The 21,419-nt window shown below is 33.0% G+C and overlaps 3 protein-coding genes and 1 non-coding gene across 4 annotated transcripts; 3 read left to right on the forward strand and 1 right to left on the reverse strand.

Annotated features, from left to right (window-relative positions):
• Positions 1 to 4,606: 4,606 nt before the first annotated feature.
• On the reverse strand, positions 4,607 to 5,652 carry LOC114173156 (uncharacterized). The gene is made up of 2 exons (XM_085669675.1): positions 5,230 to 5,652; positions 4,607 to 4,849 (listed from the first exon to the last, which is right to left on the reverse strand). The coding sequence occupies exons 1-2, from the start codon at positions 5,541 to 5,543 to the stop codon at positions 4,774 to 4,776; spliced, it is 390 nt and encodes a 129-aa protein (XP_085525801.1). The 5' UTR covers positions 5,544 to 5,652; the 3' UTR covers positions 4,607 to 4,773.
• Positions 5,653 to 7,730: 2,078 nt separating this feature from the next.
• Positions 7,731 to 7,804, forward strand: TRNAN-GUU (transfer RNA asparagine (anticodon GUU)). The gene has a single exon. It is a non-coding gene; the product is annotated as a tRNA-Asn (tRNA).
• Positions 7,805 to 9,187: 1,383 nt separating this feature from the next.
• LOC114173463 (putative cytosolic oligopeptidase A) lies at positions 9,188 to 17,439 on the forward strand. Its single transcript, XM_028057891.2, has 17 exons — positions 9,188 to 9,571; positions 9,689 to 9,856; positions 10,149 to 10,272; positions 10,700 to 10,776; positions 11,294 to 11,437; positions 11,527 to 11,757; positions 11,827 to 11,917; positions 12,208 to 12,329; positions 12,941 to 13,048; positions 13,136 to 13,381; positions 14,519 to 14,664; positions 15,213 to 15,330; positions 15,761 to 15,920; positions 16,022 to 16,053; positions 16,233 to 16,298; positions 17,043 to 17,114; positions 17,187 to 17,439. The coding sequence occupies exons 1-17, from the start codon at positions 9,203 to 9,205 to the stop codon at positions 17,268 to 17,270; spliced, it is 2,358 nt and encodes a 785-aa protein (XP_027913692.2). The 5' UTR covers positions 9,188 to 9,202; the 3' UTR covers positions 17,271 to 17,439.
• A 1,890-nt stretch (positions 17,440 to 19,329) lies between these two features.
• On the forward strand, positions 19,330 to 20,009 carry BRK1 (BRICK1). Its single transcript, XM_028057892.2, has 2 exons — positions 19,330 to 19,667; positions 19,860 to 20,009. Exons 1-2 carry the CDS (start codon positions 19,535 to 19,537, stop codon positions 19,982 to 19,984), a joined length of 258 nt encoding a protein of 85 aa, XP_027913693.1. The 5' UTR covers positions 19,330 to 19,534; the 3' UTR covers positions 19,985 to 20,009.
• The last annotated feature ends 1,410 nt before the right edge of the window (positions 20,010 to 21,419 follow it).

The raw sequence follows: 21,419 nt of genomic DNA on the forward strand, positions 1-21,419 counted from the left end.
GGTAGTGGTGCTGCTTGACTCTCCACTTCATTCCTTGGTAGTTGAGTTGTTTGAGTTTTAGCAGTTGGTGCATTCTCAGCAGTTTAAGCATCTAGTGCAGTCTCAACAGGTAATTTAGAAACCATGCAGAACATCACAACAATCGAAAAACAAATAAACCCCAAGATAAAATTACGAAAATCCTAACCCACGAGCAAACACAACCCAGAAAATCCTAAACCCACTTACCTCGTTGATGATGATTAATTGGAAAATTGAAATGAAGAGCGCAACTGCAATCCAATGATGAAATGACAAGTATTAGTTGCTTCCTCTGCAAATTCGAGCTCAAGAAAGACGAAGATGAAGAAATTTTCCTAATTGCAAAATTTTCCCTAAATTGAAAAATTAACGTTAATTAGCCACATGTACACTACACGTAACACACCCTAATACAAACCGTGTCACCTGTACAATGCTCCGTTAATGATTTAAACGGCGTTACAGAAAAGGACCAAATAAAACATGAATTGCGAAAACGATGACCATTTTAATCATTCGGTAAAAAATGAGGACCATTTTGAACATTATGTCAAAATGATGATCATCCGCAACAAACACTACAAAAATAAGGACCAAAAAGATATTTAAGCCTACTTTTACCGAGAGTTATACTTACTCTTAGATTACCAACCATTAAGTAACCATTAGAATAAGTGGTGCAATCCAAGTCATATAAGTATCTATCGAGAAATCACGCAATAAAAAAAAAATCTCTTCAAGCAGAAGCACACCCACAAATAAAAGCAGAAAAATAGAAATAAAAGCATATAGAAAATAGGAAATTTAAAATAGTTCAGCACCTCAAGGTCTACATTTACAAATACTTGACAAAAAGTATTATCACTCAAGTTCGATCTACATCTACAAATAATTAACAAAAAGTATTATCATTCAAATACAATTTTTGGAGAATCAAAACTGCAAAACCTTTTGCAATTTTTCTAGCATAAATTAGAAACATTCCAATGATACAGAAGTACCCAATCAATACTTTATTTTTATAGTACTTTCCTATTGTTCCCTTCTTCATATTATTATTATTTTATGTGAGACTTTGGTGAATAAGAAATCATACCAACCTAGTACCTACACATGTTGTTTTTCACATGTTTTCCATGACAAACACGAAACTATAATTGTGGCAAATATTGAAACGTTACCTTTCCTGATATGTCTCTCAATACAAGGGAAACAAATTGGTTATATATATATATATATATATATATATATATATATATATATATATATATATATATATATATATATATATATATTTTGGAAAATTTGTTAATTCACTACTTTTTCCTTTCCATTTTTTCAAAACGGTCCTTAGTTTGGGCAATTGTCATGATAATCAATCAAAATAGTGTTGTGATAAAGTATGATTTTAGGGGAAGGATGTTTTTCTTCTTTTTCTTCGAAAACTTGTTCCTTGTTAGTCTTCTCTAAATAAATAAGGTTTAATTACTCAGATAGTACCCACTTTGATAGAGATGTGTCAATCTAGTACTCTATCTCACATTTTGAAAAAGTGCTTCAATTAGGTCTCTTTCAGACGGAGTTGACTAACGTCGTTAACGACGTACCACGTGTAAGTATGTGGTTTTTGTAATTTTTTTAAATTTTTTGAAATTTTTTTTAAAAAAATACCACGTGTCAGTGTCACTATCAGATGTCATTGTGTTGATTTCAATTTAGTTCCCATATTTGTCTTTTTGTTTCAATTTAGTACTTACTTATGTGTATCTGATTCAATTTTGACCTATTTTTTTAATAATTAAAATATTTTTGTAATCCATTTTTTATAAGATTCAAACTAATTAAGTATAAATATTTTTACTAAACTAAGTACTAATATTTATATTGTTTCTCTCAATTGAAACACTTTTTCAAAAGTTGAGATGCAATTGACATTTTTTTAAAAGCAGGTACCAGATTGACACACCTCTACCAAAGTGGGTACCATCCGAGTAATTAAACCAATAAATAAAAAATGTGATTTTAGTCTTATCAATCTTTTATAACTTGTGATGGAATGTTAGTTTTGTTTTTGTAATTTTTTAAAGAATGAACCTTTTGAACCATCTCTGTTTCTTTTGATAACCCAAACCTTGATAGCTAATGACTAACTTAGAGTTTAATTGGTCACTAATTATACTTTTTTATTCATAAAATAGTGACTATTTTAGAGACCAATAATTTTTAGTTTATAAATTAGTCATTGTAGTGACCAATTATTTTTTTGTCTCTAAAATTGGTTGCTAATTAAGAATTTTTTTTGTAGTGCATATGAAAATCTACATAGAGTTTAGATACATCACATTCAACCATCAATTAAGTGGACGTTTAGCTACTCCTATACACATTTGAAACTAAAAAATGGATAAAAAGAGTGGGATGGATGAAGAAAAAAGAAGTATTTGAGCTTTAGACGTGCCTTTGTCGTTGCTCTCATCCCAAGTTGCGTTTCTAATCGGAGAAACTACTTCATTTCATCCAAACTTGACTTTTCAACCACTACCAAAAAGCATCTTCTCGCTAGGTGAGCATAACCTCTCACTCACTGGGCGAGTATTGTACTTGCTGGACGAGTGTACAATATTTTCGTTAGGCGAGGATTTAAGTGGCTAGGCGAGAGAACATTCTTTTGGTTGAGTGAGCTATCTATTAGCTGAGCAAGAAGGTCCTGAAAAGTAATTCTTCATTACTCTCCAATTTTTCACTTTTCTACAAAATAATCCAATAAAAGGTTAATTTTATCTATCTTAAAAAAAATATTAAAATCTTAACTCTTTCCATGAAAATAACATAAAATGCATGATTTGAAGACAAATAAGAAGTCATAACAAGCATGAAAAATAAGTAATTATCACATTTATCACCTAAGTTCAAGTCAGGCTGAGTTGGCTTGTGCCTAAGTTAAACAAGATCCACCTCAAACTAAATTAGAGTGGGGCCATGTTTATTAGGGTTTAAGTCGGGCCGAGATAGCCTCAAATCATGCTAGAAGATAAGTTGGATTGGAACTATGTTGGGTTGGATCCAAGGTAAGAAAGGTTAAATATGTTTGTGGCTATCACGTAAAGTTAGTTGAATTGGATCGAGTCAAGTCTAGGTTAGGTTTAACCTAAACTAGCAACGAAGTCAGAGTTAATTCAAATCAATCTTGATCAGACCAAGTCAACATAAGTTAGATTAAGTCTTGCTCAACTTAAATTTGTTCATATTGGGACAATCTCAAATTAAGTTAAATTAGATCAAACCTACATTAGACCAAATCATGTTTAACCTAGATCGTCCTCGATTTAATTGAGTTAGATCAACATCAAGTTAAGTTTAGTAGAATCTAACATACTTAGACTCATTTTAGCTAGATTAAACTTTAATCAGACCAATTTAAATTCAATTGAAAAAAATATATTTATAAATTGCATTTAATCTAATTTAATCAAAATATGAAAAGTCCAATTAAATTTGATTTAATTAAAAATAGATTTAAATTTTTCATATAATCGAACTTTTGAAAAAGATCACCACCCTTACTCAAACATGAGTTTGTATATGCATTAGAAAAATATTAGCTATTATATTTGTATACTAACTATTTAATGTAACAGGTTCGTAAAATATAATGTTTTATTAATATTATCTTAAATCGGTAAAGCAACCATACTTTTGAAACAAATTAAATTGTTAAAATAACGATACTTTATATTAACCTTCCCTAACATTTATTATTTATAAACTAAAATAATTAAAATTATTTTTAGAAAATAAAATTTAAATATAATTAATTTTAAAAAATTAATATGTATAATTAATTTTAAAAAAATAATATGTAAAATAAAGTTTGTACTCATTGTATTATAAATTTTATTAAATTTCTAATTTGGGTAGAAACTCCTAGATATCTTGATAAAAGATAATTATTATTAAGTTAACTTAGTTGAGTTTAAAAAATAAAATGAAAATTGTAATTTTACTTTAACTTAATATATATTATTTACAAATTAAAAAGAGAAAAAAGTAGAAGAAAAATCAAAAACAAAATAAGTAATATGATAAATGAATATAAAGTATAAAACTGTATGCGCTCAATTTTGATATTTTTTTTAGTATAAAGTTTTGCCTTTAATAAATTAAATACTTATTCTAAAGTTAACCATTTTTAATCATTTCTATTGTTAAAGATTCTAAACATTTCATAAATTAAAGAAAATACAGGGTGAAAAGAAATGGTTAGGTGGCCGTCATATTCTTCTTGCTTTTTCTCCTTTTCATTTTTTTGCTACAGCACGAGTTCCTTAGGTTGTACTCTTCAGATCTACTTCTTAATTTCATATCAGCGTCTGATTCCTGGAATAATTGTCCCTTTATGTGTTAGAATACCAAAAAAACTTAAGTGAAGTGCAACTATGCTACCCTAAACCCAAAAAAGAAAGTAGCAAAATGCAGATTTCTGTAAATAATAATTCTCAATACCAACCACTATCATGTTCTTTCTGTACATGTGAATAAATAAACGACATATACCCCACAACCACACCCCATGACATGATCAAAATCACAAACAAACAAGTTAACATGCTTGCCTCATTACAATTTTTCAAACGTATTACACATCTTCAAACAATTTCATCTCAGTTAAGAGTGTGGTGGTGGCTTTTTGAAGCCACAATAAATATTCCAACCATACATCATAGTCCTCAAGACTTCACTGTTAAAAAGGCGTTAAATTTCACACCCCAGAATCTGCATTCTTCTGTCTTCATAATCCAAAGAGAAAAATTCATTTGCAGAGCATCTCCTTTTTTCTCCTAATGAAAAATATGAAGGGGGTTTCTTAGTTGATAAACACATACTCTAGTTCACTCACCAGAAACTGCTAGAGAGCATCATGCGATAAAACACAGACAACAATCAGAATTGAAGCAAAGATTGCATAGTAAAGTAATACTACTGGTGGATCCAATATATATACAGAAAAGTTTTCGATTGAAAGAACTATGGTACTTTGAGAAATGTGAATGAGATACACCATATACAATCTTGAAGAAGGAATAACTTGTTTGTGCCATACACTAATTAAAAGATGGCATGTGTGGAAACAGAAGGGTCAATGTCCTTGTTTTGAATCCTAAGCAGGTAAAAACCAGAGTTACATAAAATCAATGATGTAAATCCCACCTAAGATCTTGCAACCCTGGTCTTGGTTGGTGAAGATGGCAACCCTCATCGAAGTTCTGGGAGTAGCTAACAGGGTCATATTGAAATGATATAGGTTTGGATCTACACAAGGTCTTGCTCTCCCTCATGAACTTTCTGAGGATGTTCTTCCACCTTCTCACTCTCTTTCTGGGGCTGCTGCAGTAGTGGATTCTCGAGTACTGGAACTCGTTGTGGATTGGCAAGCACGAAGGGGACATCATGCACCCCGGCATGTATGAGGAACGCTGCACTGTCACTGTGAGATCCTTTTCCATTGGAGTGGAGTTTGACATGTTATGTTATCCTTCCTTTTGAGGTGTGTGTGTGTATGTGTGTGAGTGTGAGTGTGTATGCTTCTTTATCATCTCAATTATTTTCTTTGGCTAAGAGTTAGTGGCTTTAGGCTGTTACCATTTTTGCATAGTACCATATGCTGTAAAAGGGTAATTCTCATTCAAAGTTTTCTTCTTCAAAGATTTTTTAAACGTGTTGGTTTAATCTGTCATTAATTATATAACAGGGTACGTTGTCTTATTCTGGTTATTAATTGGAGTTAACAGTATGGATTAGAAAATAAGTAGCCGTATGTAAGTGACAAAAGAACAATCGGTGTAAGGTATAGAGCCAAATCTGAAAATCAATGAACTGAATTATTATCAGGAAATCGTCATATTAGTATCAATTATTAGTTTGAAAATATGAAACAGAGATATTAATTCCTTATTTTTTTAGGGTAAGAGACATATAGCATCAATCACTAAAGATAAGTGATATTTTCTTTTACTGAATAGAAACTTTCACCCAGTAAAGAGTAACAATGATATCTTTCAACACATTTTAAGGGAGAAAATATTATGAATTTGGAGCTAATGGATATTGCACAATACAAATTGGAAAAACTAAACCATATTATGATAAAAGGGTAAGATAAAGATTTTGAATTTTCCAATCAATGTTAAACAAAATGGGATTGATGTTCATGACTGGAGGATTAGAGTTATGGAAAGGGGAGAGGAAAAGGACAGAACATGAGCCAAGCAATTCCTTGGAATAATGTCTTTGTAAACCATTCAGTAACGGAAACATTGGAGAAAAACATAGTGAAAGAAAAGGTAAAAGAAATTAATCGATGGCAAAAAGAGCAACAAATCATGAGGATGGGGGCATGTGAATTTGGTACAATCACAGCTCCACAAACCACACCTAACGCTGTATTTGTGTGGGGACTTGGGAATCTGTCGTGTCTCTCTAACTCACCAAGTGCTGAAGCAGAGGATAGTGTCGTTAGCTAAAAGAAAATTCAGCACCTTCCTTGGTCTTGGTGCCATTTTTTTTTCTGGCTTGCCTTAGTTCATAGCTGGATTCCTTTTACATCTTACTTCATCTTGCATCTCTTACACACATTTTATTTTAGTCTTTAGGGGCACCATTTTTTATCAAGGGAGTGCTAGTTTATTTTATTTATTGTTTACAAAGTTTAAGATTTTCATACACGCTTTGAAACTACTTTAGTCCCTTATCATCACAAAAAACAAAAACTGGTTTTAGTGGTTTGTGAGCTAGTAAGTGTGATTGTAGTTGGATGCTTCAAAATTTGAATTTTTGTGTAGACTTACTGTCATGAGCAACGTAGACAAGCATAAGGGTCATCTGGGGGGGCTATAAGAATCTTATGCACATGTTGAATGTGGATCAGAAGATGGGAGCAGAAAGATTGTGAGCCCACATGCACTCACCTACTAAATGATAAAACCCTATCCCCTACCCTTGTTTCTTTCCATTGCCCCACATTCAATCAACTTATTATAAAATTGAATCAGATCAAATGAAAAAGACTTCTACAGCTATAAACAATTATGCACTATTATCTGGTTACAGAAAAAAAGAGTTTAATGTTGTTGGTGTGCATTCATTATTTTCCTCATAAAGTAAAACTATTATATTGTTTACATAGTTTATATACAGAGGAATGTAAAAGAATAATAAATGGAATAACTTTGAAAGCATATTCTATCTGGTCTGAAGTGATTTTGTTTTATTTTATTCACTATAGTCTTAGTCTTCTTCACTAATTCCTAGGTTAGGCTCCTGTTTGGTGAGAATTTTAATGTAGGAGTTGCTTGATCAGTTTGTCCATGTTCCAAAAATGGTTATCAGGTGTGTTTACCTGTAAAATGAACAGTGTGATGATAGTAAAAATCAATTAAGTATGTGCCTAGCTATATTGAACATGTAAGAAATGGCTATGATGTAGGTTGTACATGAGGGACCCAAGAACAGGACACAGCACATATGAATTATGATGATGATCTTCCTCGTCACAAGCCCTTTAAGCTGCAAAATTGTTCTTTTAAATGGCTTAGAATGAACTCAAATTTATGCACCTGCAATTGGATGAATCTAATTCAAAAGCTTCTACATATATTTTATCCATATATTTTAAGATATATTAAATATATATTTCATATTATAATCAAAAAGCTGGAATAGCTCAGTTGGTTAGAGCGTGTGGCTGTTAACCACAAGGTCGGAGGTTCAAACCCTCCTTCTAGCGTTTGTTTTTTTTTTTCATTTGTATTTTACTTTCGTTTCTCTGCACTTTTTTTTATTTTGTTTTTCTTGGGCCTATGTTGGGTTCATATTGCTGTATACACGGGCTTAGCCCAATCCGAACGGGTTGCTTTGGGCTATTATTCTAATAGAACTTCGGCAAACATAAAAAGAATATTATAATTTAAGTTTTCTTAAAATGGTTGAGTAATTTAATCAAATAATTAAACAAATACACAAACAAAAATGATTTTCAATTGCTTTAGAATATATAACTGTTTTCTTCTTTATTTATATGTGTGATTCATGAACCAGTCTATGCAAAAGACCTCACACGTGTCAATCCACGCCATTCTTATATTTTATAATCACCACAAAAATGAAATTCTAAGATGTGTATAGTTTATTTTTCACCAATAAGAAATTAAACGTAAGACTTGTCCACCAAACCTACGTTTGGGATTTTTTTTCACTTATATGTCTTTTAATTTTTTCACTTATAATTCAAGAACCCTAATGTTGAATACAGAAGAAAATATATGTATGTAATGTAAACTTGTGTATGCTATTTTATTGTAAAAGGAAAGATTGCTATGGGTGGATGTTGACTTAGATTTGAAACGGCTAATTCCTAATAAATAATACATAAAATAAATTTATTTGATATACTGAAACAGAAGAGTAACTGCATAAAATAAAATATATTCTAAACTAACCCACGTACTCTCAATTCTAGGAGAGTTTTTAAGGATTTCCTAAAGGTGACAGAGTTTTGTGATGCAGTATTATGTTTGGCTCTGAAGATCAAGTAAAAAAATTGATCTAAAAATAAATAAAAGTATAACTTATCTGACAAGCATCGAAACCAAATCAAATCAAATGAAATGAAATAAAATAAAATAAAATAAAAAGTACTTAAAAAAAAATAATCTTTTACTTTATTCTCAACTTATCATTTCATATTTTAGCTAAAACAACTCTAAAAAAGTTTCCAATAATAACAATTCAAAACATGCTCATCAACCCTATTTCCTTAAAGTTCCATGCTTGTATCTTTTGTTCAAATTAAAATTTTCAAGTGCAAAGTAAACTCCAAAACGCGTATCTCATCACTCTTTCGAAAAGGATACATCTATAGTGAACAAAAGAAAAACCTCAACACTTACACCGAATCATAACATTACACAAATATCAAAACCAAAATCAAGCGAAAGTAATTGTCATAACTGGTTTCACAAATTTTAGTTAACTAAGGTGCCCTGAATAAGACTTTTGGATGTGAAACAGAATTGAACTACAACAACAAAAGTAAAAATAGGAAAGTAAATAGAAACAAAATTGTCCCATGCTAGATTTTTGACGAACCTGGACACAAAAATCATTGTATACAGAAACTCTCAAAATGAGACGCACAGGTCTATTGGGTACCCTTCTTATAGCAAACATTCTCATGGCAACACGTCTCACCCTCACTTTCTCTCGTTCCATTCCCCCATTACTCATAACTCGCACTTCTTGTTCCGTTTCACACCTCAAACAATTCCCCAAATCCCATCCTTGTCCCCTCTGGTCTTCCTCCTTCTCCTTCTGCCTCAGACTCCGCAAGTCCACTTCTCCTCTTATCGCTTCTTCTTCTCCCTTCATGGCCGCTTCTTCGCCCAACGCCCTCGTCGAAGACAACCCTCTTCTGCAAAACTTCGACTTCCCACCCTTCGATGTCGTCGAGCCCAAGCACGTGCGACCCGGAATTCGCGCCCTCCTCGGCGAGCTGGTAATTATGACAAGTTCGATTCTTTTCTCTCATTTTGGATTCTCCGTCGGGATTCGGGAAATGGGTCGGGGCTGATTCGGGTTTTTGTGGCTGGTTTGTTGATGGGGGTTTTGATAGGAACGTGAATTGGAGGATCTGGAACGAAATGTGGAACCGTCGTGGCCAAAGCTGGTGGAACCGTTGGAGAAGATAGTTGATCGGCTAACTGTTGTTTGGGGCATGGTCAATCATCTAAAGGCTGTTAAGGATAGTTCTGAGTTACGTTCTGCTATTGAAGATGTTCAGGTATTGTTTTTAAATTGAAAATTAAATAAATTGGGTGCTTTTTTTAATGTGTATTTGCTTAATTTTTTATTCTTTTGGTTCTGTTTTGTTTTTGTATTAGTATATTAGTATACTTGTTTTTTATACAATTGGGTTGTAGTCTAACAATTTGTGGGATTTAGTATGTTTTGTTTAGTTGGCTTATAACACATGAGCCATGTTGGAATATGTTATTCAGCTTTTTATATTTGGATGATGAGAACAGTGGCTTTGGTGTGCTAACGAGGATTGGTGGATTACTTTCTGTTTGCAGGCAGAGAAGGTTAAGTTTCAGCTTAGACTGGGTCAAAGTAAACCTATTTATAATGCGTTCAAAGCCATTCGAGAGTCTCCTGATTGGCAGACACTTAGTGATGCTCGTAAGCGCATTGTTGAAAGTAAGTTATTATGATATCTTATTGATATGCTGTTGTTGTGATGTGATTTTGTTTCAGTACCGCCATGCTTTTACGGTAAAAGTTGCTTGAAATTGATGTCTGTATCCCAATGCCTCTTTTCAGCTTATAGACTTTCATTTAATAAGGTGAAAGACGCAGGGTGTGAAGTTGGGGTAAAGTTTTCTGATTTCTGAGTCAACTTGGTCACCAATTTGATGCTGAGCTTTTTAGTGTTTGATTTGTGATATGTAATATCTGTGTGACATTGTCTGTCTTACACGTAGCTAAAGACCTTGTATAATCAATACTCTAGGCCATGCTAGATCTCAGACTGTTGTTCCATTCACTGTTCACTCAATTTTAAACATGTATTATTTTGAGCCCATCATTTTACGTTTAACTAATAAAAGAATGTGTGTCTTTGCAGGCCAAATAAAGGAGGCGGTTCTGAATGGAGTTTCCCTTGAAGATGATAAAAGAGAAAGTTTTAACAAAATTGAACAGGTGTGCTATTTTAACTACTAAACAAAATTATAAACTATAGCTTTTAGTCGCACATGCTATTTGATTCCCATCGTTTAGTGATTATGTACTAGGTTTTGTAATCTGGTTATATCTTGATCTTTTTTCTCTATTCTGTGGAAGTATCCAGGCCTATCCTTTTCTCAGTCAAGGGTAGAAATGAAATTTCAATTATGCACATTATGAAAATGTGAGTGACAAATAACATAATAGGCAACATGAACTTTGAAAATTGAGAAAGATCCAAATGCAGTATATGGATTTTAAACAGCACTTCGCAATCCCAATGTTATTAGCAGTAATTGGGAAGAGTGGAGGATTTTGCTTAATATCCCAACTCCAAATTAAACCAAGTAATAAATTTTTTATTAAATAATTCTTTGTGTGTGATCAAATTCCAAAAGCACAGTGATCGGACTTTCATAACTTAGCAATATTCCATGCACTGGTTCTTTTCTTTTAGTTACAGTTTTATTTTCTCTCTGGATTTTATCCATAGGAACTGGAAAAGTTATCACAAAAGTTTGGAGAGAATGTTCTAGATGCAACAAAGAAGTTTGAAAAACTAATCACAGATCAGAAGGAAATCGAAGGATTACCTGCTACTGCTCTTGGGTTGGCTGCACAAAGTGCAGTAACCAAGGTATATATATCTTACATGTTTTGAATTATTCTCAAGTTGTGACAATCATCTATGTTTTTGAGTTTTGATTACTTAATGGGCAAATGCAGGGTCATGAAAATGCCACCGCTGAGAATGGACCATGGTTAATTACATTGGATGCTCCTAGTTTTATTGCTGTTATGCAACATGCACGCAACCGATCTTTGCGTGAGGAGATCTACCGTGCATATGTATCACGGGCATCTAGTGGAGATTTGGATAATACAGAAATAATTAATCAAATTTTAAAGCTAAGGTTGGAAAAGGCCAAACTTCTCAACTACAATAACTATGCTGAGGTACGATTCATGTGCCATATTATGAATACAACCCAGTTGTACGTTGCTTATGTATAAATACTCTATCAGGTTAGCATGGCAACCAAAATGGCAACTGTTGATAAAGCTGAAGAACTTCTTGAAAAGCTTCGCAGAGCTTCCTGGGATCCTGCAGTGCAAGGTAGTGTGTATAAAATGTGTTTCTGATTGTGTTTGCATCAGGCTTTGAATTGTATACCCTTTTATTATTTATTCATGAGGATAATGCATTGCATATAAGCTTTCTGGAGTTGGCCTTTCATTGGCATTGAATATGTTGTTTTGGAAGGATTCTAATTGCCAATTCATGATAGTTCTGACATATATGCACCATGGGGGACTGTATTATCTATCTAAAATTTGGTTTTTTTATATAGATGTGTGTCTTCGTTTAATCAGGAAATAAGTTAGGTGTTGCATCTTTCTTTGCAGATATTGAAGACCTTAAGGAATTCTCCAAAAGTCAGAATGCATTAGAAGCTAGTGATTTGACTCATTGGGACATTAGCTTTTGGAGTGAGAGGCTACGCGAGTCAAAATATGATATTAATGAGGTTTCTCTATTGCACTATCTCAGTTATCTTTTAGAAAGACAAAAGAAATTAAGAAACAAGCTCAATTAACTATTACATTGGAGAATTATGAAATATAGAACGATTAGAAGAAAGATCTACATTATTTAGTATCAAATACATTGTTCATGTATTAAATTATTCATGCAGTCAATACTTTTTATACAACTATTTTATTATCAGCTGTAGAATTGTTATGGCTTACAGTCTGTTTGAATGCTCTTTTCCTATGGTAAAGTAAGAAGAACTTATCGTCAGCCTGCAAAATATTGACTGTTGCAAATTATCCATTGATGTTTGTTTTCAAAAATATTATTGTTTAAAGTTTCACATTTCACAATTAGGCTTATTGCACATTTTAAATTCTGGAAGCTATTATTTGTATTCATGTCAATTGCCAACAAGAGTTTCTTCCTCTCACAGTCCTACCCTCTAATTACAGATTATGGTTTGCTAATACTTGTTCACACCATTGACTGGTGTACTTGCTGTTTCAACAAGATTTTATTACTTTCAATGTGTCTGTCTTATTTTTATTGTAAACATTTTATTGGAGTTGGAAATGCTCATGCTTCTGCTTCTGCATCTCATAGGAAGAACTGCGTCCCTTTTTCTCTCTGCCAAAAGTTATGGACGGTCTCTTTAAACTTGCGAACTCACTTTTTGGCATTGAAATTGAACCAGCTGATGGTGTAGCTCCGGTAAACTTGGTTCTTTTTCGTTTAGCTATGATTCTTGAATGGGGAGCACCTATTTAAACTTCCTGACACGTTATTATTGTTAATCAGGTCTGGAATAATGATGTCAAGTTCTTCCGTGTTAAGGATTCTTCTGGTAGTCCAATTGCGTATTTTTATTTTGATCCTTATAGTCGTCCTGCGGAAAAAAGGCAAGGTGCATGGATGGATGAAGTCTTTGCTCGAAGTCGTGTATTATCACGTGATGGTACCTCAGCAAGGTTGCCCGTTGCTCACATGGTGTGCAATCAAACTCCTCCAGTAGGAAACAAGCCAAGTCTAATGACATTCCGCGAGGTAACCTCAAATTTATGTTATGTGTCTGTCTATTTTATAACTTTTTGCTATGATCGTTATCTGAGATAAAAAAGGTTTGCCTACGCTATGCTTTAAAGCTAATTAAAACACTCATTGTGACTGGTAGTGTCTGCTCTTGATATGTTTGCATATTTTAGTCTGAGTAAAGGGAACAATTACTGTCTTTCATTTATTATTTTGTTCGGAGAAATGATATTTGGTTTGATTTCAATGGTGTTCAGTTGATATTTTTCCAATTGACTGTATTCTAGTCAATTTGTTGAAGTGAAGGCATTTGTTGCAGTGCAATCAAAATATTCATAAATTAGTGTGTAATGGAAAACAGAATATTTCCCGTCCATACTAAATTTGTAAAATTTAAAGTAAAATCTTGAAACATCTTGTTGGATTTGGTATAGTGTACAAAGACAAAGCCATACTAAGTCTAAACTTTTCAAGGCTCTCATGTTTCTGCCAATTGTTAAACTAATCAGTAGTTGCACCAGATGACTGCTTATAATAAAAATATAGAATGGCTAAAGGTTCGTTTCAGAAAACCCCAATATGTTCTGAACTCAACAACTTGATACCTGATTCAGAAAACCCCCATAATTGGGCAGCACACAAGTCAGGTTTAGGGGGAAAATGACCTGATTGGATAATTTAGAATTGGGTTTGGTTGAGTTGGTTTTGGCATATTTTTGTTAACTACCCAACTGAAACGGAACAAGTAAATAAAAATTATTAAAATTTGGCCTAACAATATATCGACTGAGATACAATATATGTTTGGACAAATTTCTATGTGCATCTTAGAAAGAAAAGAAAAAAGAAAAAAGAAAAAATTGAAATGAATTTCTCTGTAAGTTAAAATTAGTGTATTTATAAAATAGTTTGTTAAAGTTCTCATCGTTTTTCTAAATTCTTATTTTCAATTTGTGAATTAGCTATTTTTAGCTTGTGAAGGAGTTCATCTCATTTCTTTCTTATTTTTCTTTTATAGAAGTGCTTATGATAAGTTTGTCCAAACAGACCATATTTTACATACATTATTGTGTATAGAATTGGCGGCAGTTACTAATTTGTGCACCTATCTATAATATCATGTGGTTTAAACTATCTTTTTCTTTTTTTTAGGTGGAGACTGTCTTCCATGAATTCGGTCATGCACTTCAGCATATGCTTACCAAGCAAGATGAGGGTCTGGTTGCTGGTATTAGAGGGATAGAGTGGGATGCTGTTGAATTACCTTCTCAGTTCATGGAAAACTGGTGTTACCACAGGTAAGTAAATATGTCCATGTCAGAATATACAAATAAACACTGCTTATGAGAATCTAACGTCCCTTGGTGATGAATATTACAATTTGTTTTTCTTTAAGCCTATAAGGTTGAGTAAACAGCTAGCATTTTACATCTGTATGCTCACACAAAACTTTTGCAGTTCTTTTGCATGCGAAAGATAGTTTTATGTTGACTGTTCTTGTTCTTCATGCAACTGAGTTTCGCCTTTTACAGAAATGTTCATGCATGTAACCGTTGTCTGCTGTTTTTGAGCATAAAAGGTCAAATAACACATGAAGTTCTGTTTGAAATTAATTAAATTGGTGAATTCTTGTGTATATTGTAACTTGAATATATCTTAAACATTAGTACCTCAAAATTTAATCTTAGTTGTTATCATCAAAACAGTTAATGGAAGGGTTGTATGATATGACTAGACTGTCTGAGACTAGATTGTTCGAGTTCAAGTCTTGCAAAACTAACATTATAGTTTTTGAATTAAAAAACATCTGGTATTTTCTATTTATGGTGTTTCTTTTTTACTATAGAGAAACTTTAATGGGCATTGCAAAGCATTTTGAAACTGGTGAGAGTCTCCCTGAAGAAGTATATTTGAAGCTTGTTGCTGCTAGGACTTTTCGAGCTGGCTCTCTAAGTCTTCGACAGGTCAGTGTGAATGTAATTGCTGGTTATTCCTTTCTGTAATTTTGAAGTTGCGGATGTTACTCTCATTAACTTATCAATCAAAGCTGAACTACTTCATTTCTAATTCAGAACATTATTATGTGATAACTAGTTTGTTCATGTGGGTTTGGTGGTCTAAAAGTGGTCTGCCTCAGTATAGGTTCATTTGGGACCTCCCATCCCTTATTCCATATTCTTTTACATAAATATAGTGCTTTGGCACCCCTGCATCCCAAAAATTAAAATCTGCACCATGGCTTTACTTCATTGACTTTTCTGTAAGGCTTCAATATTCTGTTAATTGATCCTAGATTTTATTTATCAATGCTAATTGTGTCCTTAGATTCTTGTATTGTTAAAATATGCGTTTTCCCATGATTCCTTCTAATCTGTCTATAAATATAATGTGCAGTTAAAATTCGCAAGTCTAGATCTGGAACTTCATACAAAGTATGTTCCTGGGGGACCTGAGTCCATCTATGATGTTGACCGCAGAGTTTCTGAGAAAACTCAAGTGATTCCTCCATTACCAGAGGACAGGTTCCTTTGCAGCTTTAGCCATATATTTGCAGGTTTGCTGCACCTCTTGTTTTTCTTGGTAGTTGGTAATTATGCAAATGTCTCAACAAAAAAAAAAAAAAATAAATTGATTTTTGGGGTTTCCATTTGTTAGGTGGATATGCAGCTGGATACTATAGCTACAAGGTATATTCCGCATTGCTTTAATGTTGATTAACATTGCTTATGTGTTGAGGATCTCTTTTGGATGTGTTTTCCTCTCCTTTTTTGGTAGACTCCGTTTTCCCCTATAGAAACATCCCTGTCCCTCCAATGAATGGAGACAGAGCTATTTGTTTCTTATGGTAAATTTTCCTGTTATGCAGTGGGCTGAGGTGCTGTCTGCAGATGCTTTCTCAGCATTTGAGGATGCTGGATTGGATAATGACAAGGTACATTTCTTTTTTCTTTTTATTGTGCGGGATGGAGGACCTATACTGTTAATATTGTTGTACTTTACTCTTTATGGACTTGCCTTTGTATTTAATGAACAAAATCCTCTGTTTTCCATGTTTAATACTCCTGATTAGTAGTATGAGAATAGGAGGAAGAAAGTGGAAATAGGGTGTGTGATTATAATTGTTGTTTGGTTGAACGGAAATAGAGTGAAATTAGGATGGAGTCCAAAGCTATCCTTTTACTCTGTTTTTTACCTATTTTCATTCATCTTTCTATCTTTCCTTATTTTTCTCATATTTTCATCTACCATTTTTCTTTCTATCCAATCTATTTCTTTTTTTCTACCAAACAAACCACAAGAGGACGCTATCGTACATGTTACTTGCAACTTGGTATAGTTACTGATGGTTTATTGTTTACAATAATAAGGTTAAAGTAGTCAGTTAGTGTCTACAGTTGAATAAACTATACCTTTTATAGTTTATATACTTGAAAATATTTTATTTTTAAAAACATAGGGTTTATAAGGTAAAATTTTTTAAACTATTAAGATGAGAAATAAGTGAGTAATTAGTCTTTCTAATAATGATGTCTAATGAGTCCTCAACATGGTCCATAAATGGGCCAAGTTGTTCCTCCTTGACCTATGATTCTTACATGTTTGAGTTTTATTATTATGTTTTTTTAATCGGCAACAAGAGTTTTGATTACTATGTGTTTTACTTACATGTGCACAGGCTGTTAAAGAAACGGGGCACAGGTTCCGGGAGACCATTCTTGCTCTTGGAGGTGGCAAGGAACCACTGGATGTAAGATCATTTCTTTTGTCCACTCTGTTAATAAGACAGTTCAATGTAATAATGGTGCTGCTGTTTATGCAGGTTTTTGTGCAATTCCGTGGTCGAGAACCAACACCAGATGCGTTGCTTAGGCACAATGGCCTATTACCAGTTGCAGCTTCATGATAGAGTTGCCACTTCTATACTTAATAAATGGGACTCAATTACGGAAACAAAAAAAGGGAATCGTACTTTTTTCATTTATAGTTTTTCTTACTCTTTTAAATTTGCTTTTACGACACTCAAAGGAATTTAATTTAAGAAATGATTATTCTGCCATTTACATTTCAAACAACATCCCCTTATAATTTATGGTTTATTCGCTTTCTGAAAGAAAAGTCGAGGAAAGAGTGTCAGAAAAACTAGCAGAAAGAAAAATAGCTGTACCAAGACTGACATAGAAGTAAGATAAAAGGGTATCTATCTATCACACAAGTGTCAATAAGTCGTACAGAATTGCACTTTTCTCTTGGTATCTTTCCAAATTGAATCGGAAGATTTTAGGGGGACTCATCTTTTTTAAGATTTTCCTTTCTGTCTTTTGAAACTACCAAACAATTGAAGGATTGAAATTTGTAACGTTCTCTTTTCATCAGCAGTTTTTCCTTTCCCTTTTCATCAAATTAAGCACATTAATAAATTTCATGTATGATTAATCTATAACAAAATTACATTTTCGGAGTTAAAACATTGGTTTAGTGGTAAAAGTTAGAAGGACGGTGGAAAAATTGAGTTAAATTCTTTTTACTAATAAAAAATTAACAACTAAGATTTTTCGATAAAGAAAAAAAATTACAGTTTCTAGAAATTTTCAACTTAAACCAACAATATCTATGCAGGAAGAAAGGCTTTTCTTCTTCCTCTTACAAAAAGTTGAAATTACAAATTGTTCTGTGGGAGTTTTCAAACTTTCTTCACTCTGTTGGAAAAACAGTATTGAAACTTTAAAAATTTGTAGAGACATTCGAGAACATGCAATAAGATTTATAATCTAAAATGAAATTTAAATTGTTTTGAGAATGAATTTGATTAAATGGTGTTTGAGAATGAATAGAGTGAGGGCCTAGAATTGTTAGTGTTTGGTACATGATTGTGAAGGCTACGTTCTAACAACTTCTATTCCTTGCCTTCACGTCTTCCAAATAGGTGGCTCCCCTATCTACCGTCAACAAACCTTTCTTTCAACTTTTGTTCAAATATTATCTTCCATTTTCTTGAATGCAAAATTATTAAACAAAATCAAAATGAGCAAGTAGTAGACACTACATAAATTATTTATCTCTAAATTAATCCAATTTAAACTATTAACATTCTTGTCCAACCACTTGATGCTTTGTTCGGTAGACACAATCTACTATTTCTGGAATGGAATTTATTTGAGATGATTTAGGAGAATTCTTTGTGTTTGGTTTAAGTTATTTATGACAATCTATAGGACTAGTTTCAAAAGAAAAATATGAGGTGTAAGACCATAAGGAAGGGGATATGTGGAGATTGTTTGGTAAATCCATTATGATACACGAATCTTTTCACGGAAAATTCAGAGCCTCTATTATTTTTTGTTTTCAATTTTTTATTTCTCGTGTTTTTCTTTGATTTTTTTTCTTCCAACTTTTCGCGTTTTCAAACAACCGGGCGTAATGGTCTTTAATGCATAACAAAAATTCTCATCAAGTCTTTTCATTTAATTCACATGTTTTATCTGTAACAAAAATTAAACAAAAGAAAAATCACACATAAAAGTTTCATAATGATAACCTTCAACCAAAGGGGGATATGTTAGTTTGGCATTAACTCTCTCTTCTCTCTCACTGGCAATAATGAAGTCAACCCTCCATTTCTTCCCCTTTCCTTGCCATTACCATTTTTCAACTAACTCACTTTGTCTTCCTGCCACTGCAGAAAGCAAACAAAAATCTTCCTATCTTTTTTACTCTGTCAAAGAAGGACAATAAAAATTTATCTTCAATTGAAAAACAAATAAGTTAGTATCATAAAAACAATAGAGTTAACTTGTGTCAACTTATGATTCAATTTCCATCCACATATCTATCCTTATCATGGTGTCACTGAAGAATCTTTACCACCTAATTTTGAAATCTAAGGACAAAAAAAGTGTACTCTAAGACAAATCTCACCTTGTAATAAATTAGTAGTCTCCACTAAACTCAGTCACTATTGGTAAAACAAAATAGAGATACAGTAAAAAAAATTGTCTCTTTTATAATAATTAACTTCAAAATAGCATTTAAAATAATGTATAATTGATTACATCTAACAAAACTAAAGTTATAGTATGAGAGAGGAGTAGGAAGCAAACTGTGCATTTTAATCTGCAGAGTTAGCATTGGATCTGAAAGCGAGCTGAAGAAAAAGAGAAAGAAAGGAGAATGGCTCGCGCGGGAGGGATAACAAATGCAGTAAACGTTGGAATCGCAGTGCAAGCCGATTGGGAAAACCGCGAATTCATCTCTCATATATCTCTCAACGTTCGTCGCCTCTTCGACTTCCTTGTTCAATTTGGTACACACACTTTTCCTTCTCTCCCAAACGACCCGTCACGGTGTCGTTTTGTCTATCCGTGAAACCGCATCACCATTGTGTTCTTCACCTTATTGGGTATCCCATGAGTGTTGGAGCACGTTGAATCACGCCAAAAGTATTTCAAAGTTTGAGTTTTTATTCTGCCCCTTTAAAATTTAATGTGTTTTTCAGAGGCTACGACGAAGAGCAAGTTGGCGTCTCTGAATGAGAAGCTGGATGTGTTGGAGCGCAGGTTGGAACTGCTCGAAGTTCAAGTGGGCAATGCCTCGGCCAACCCTTCTCTTTTTGCCACATGATTTTGTGTTGTAATACGATTTTCCAGTAAGCACTCTCCACCTATGATGTAAAATCTAAACGGAATTCTTGATATGTATCTCGTTTATAAATCAAAAGTGAAGTGTTTCATCATTGTCATGCTTTGTTTTGTAACTATAGCTCTTGGTTTCTCTATTTATTGTGTGATCCTATATTTTACTGCACTGCTTTATTTGCAAGTTGGAGTTCATAAGCACGGGTTGTTGCAATTCTCAGATTCTTACCCTGTTTGACATGTGACTTAACTCACAATGCCTTCTAACTTAGTCCCTTCCTATGCCATTGTATATTTGTTTGGATAAAATTCTCTTGAAGCATCTGTAGGAAAAGAATAAGTAGAAAAAGAAAAAAAAAATTCTCCATAACCTTAAATTAGCCGAAATTAGGCTATGTAAATAAGTTATAAAAATCAGCTTTTAAAAAAAGTAATATAAGAAGGTTTCTGTAAACCAACTAATATATTAAGTTAATTTTAGTTTTCTTTTTATTTTTCTCCTTTTTTTTTCTTTTTTATAAGTTTTTTAAAAAAAAAAATTATCTACGTAGGCTTGTAGTCCCTCTCATCGTAGATATGTGTTTTCATTGCACATGCCCAGTGCTTAAGCTTACATGATAAAGTGGTGTTCCTCTGCCACCTCAGTTTCATTTGCGACATACTTTTAATGCATAATCAATCGCTTGAGGTTTGAAGCATCAGTCATCTTAGATGTAGTAAGTAATTGAAGAATGTAGTAATAGAAAGAACGCATCAATTGATTGAGAGCGTTATTATTATACCTTCAATTTTGTAGGAAAAGGAAGCTTAGTAGAATGAATACGGATTTCTGGTATAGATAGAAATGGATTATTACATACTAATTTGGTGATGTGATGTGACATAAGTTACACCACGATTTAAAGTACCATTTATACTCTATTCTTTGTTTTTAGTCTGTACTGACTGTATACTATCTTTTTTTCTTCATAACGGTCTACTGAGTTTGACATTTTACATATACACAGTGAAGAATGTTAATATTGCCCTTAACAGATTTTTCGCCAATTCCCAACAGCATCCCTGTTTTGCCTTTGGAGGATAAGTTCTGAATTTTTCACACTGCCCAATCTCTTCCCTTCCACCTTTATTTTTCTTGTTCTCATTCTAGCTCGGACTTTGGTGTTCTTAAGGGGGCATAATTTACAACTTAGAGGAAACAGTGTAGCTTATGAATATGAAGTTGATCACGCAAAAGTCTCAGTGATTAGTTGTTCAATATGTAGGTCATTTTTCCTTGGAGGGCAAAAATTATTATCACTTTGTAACTATGGAACTCAAGCTTGCCTTTGAATCAGAAAATCGTTTCTTATGCTAACTTTTAGTATTGCAACTGCATAGTATGGCAGATACGCTGTCACTACAATTTCGGACCTTTTCTG

This window comes from Vigna unguiculata, chromosome 2 (assembly GCF_037176805.1).
Source record: "Vigna unguiculata cultivar grain cowpea cultivar isolate G323 ecotype 2 chromosome 2, ASM3717680v1, whole genome shotgun sequence".
NCBI lineage: Eukaryota > Viridiplantae > Streptophyta > Magnoliopsida > Fabales > Fabaceae > Vigna > Vigna unguiculata.

Bases quoted from the DNA above. Each gene is read 5' to 3' on its own strand.
- LOC114173156 (XM_085669675.1), bottom strand. From the start codon at position 5,543: ATGTCAAACTCCACTCCAATGGAAAAGGATCTCACAGTGACAGTGCAG. The intron at 4,850-5,229 runs GTGGGATTTACA...AGGAGAAAAAAG, and splicing joins CCAGGGTTGCAAGATCTTAG to GAGATGCTCTGCAAATGAAT.
- LOC114173463 (XM_028057891.2), top strand. From the start codon at position 9,203: ATGAGACGCACAGGTCTATTGGGTACCCTTCTTATAGCAAACATTCTC. The intron at 9,572-9,688 runs GTAATTATGACA...GGGTTTTGATAG, and splicing joins GCGCCCTCCTCGGCGAGCTG to GAACGTGAATTGGAGGATCT. The intron at 12,330-12,940 runs GTTTCTCTATTG...TGCATCTCATAG, and splicing joins CAAAATATGATATTAATGAG to GAAGAACTGCGTCCCTTTTT.
- BRK1 (XM_028057892.2), top strand. From the start codon at position 19,535: ATGGCTCGCGCGGGAGGGATAACAAATGCAGTAAACGTTGGAATCGCA. The intron at 19,668-19,859 runs GTACACACACTT...TGTGTTTTTCAG, and splicing joins CGACTTCCTTGTTCAATTTG to AGGCTACGACGAAGAGCAAG.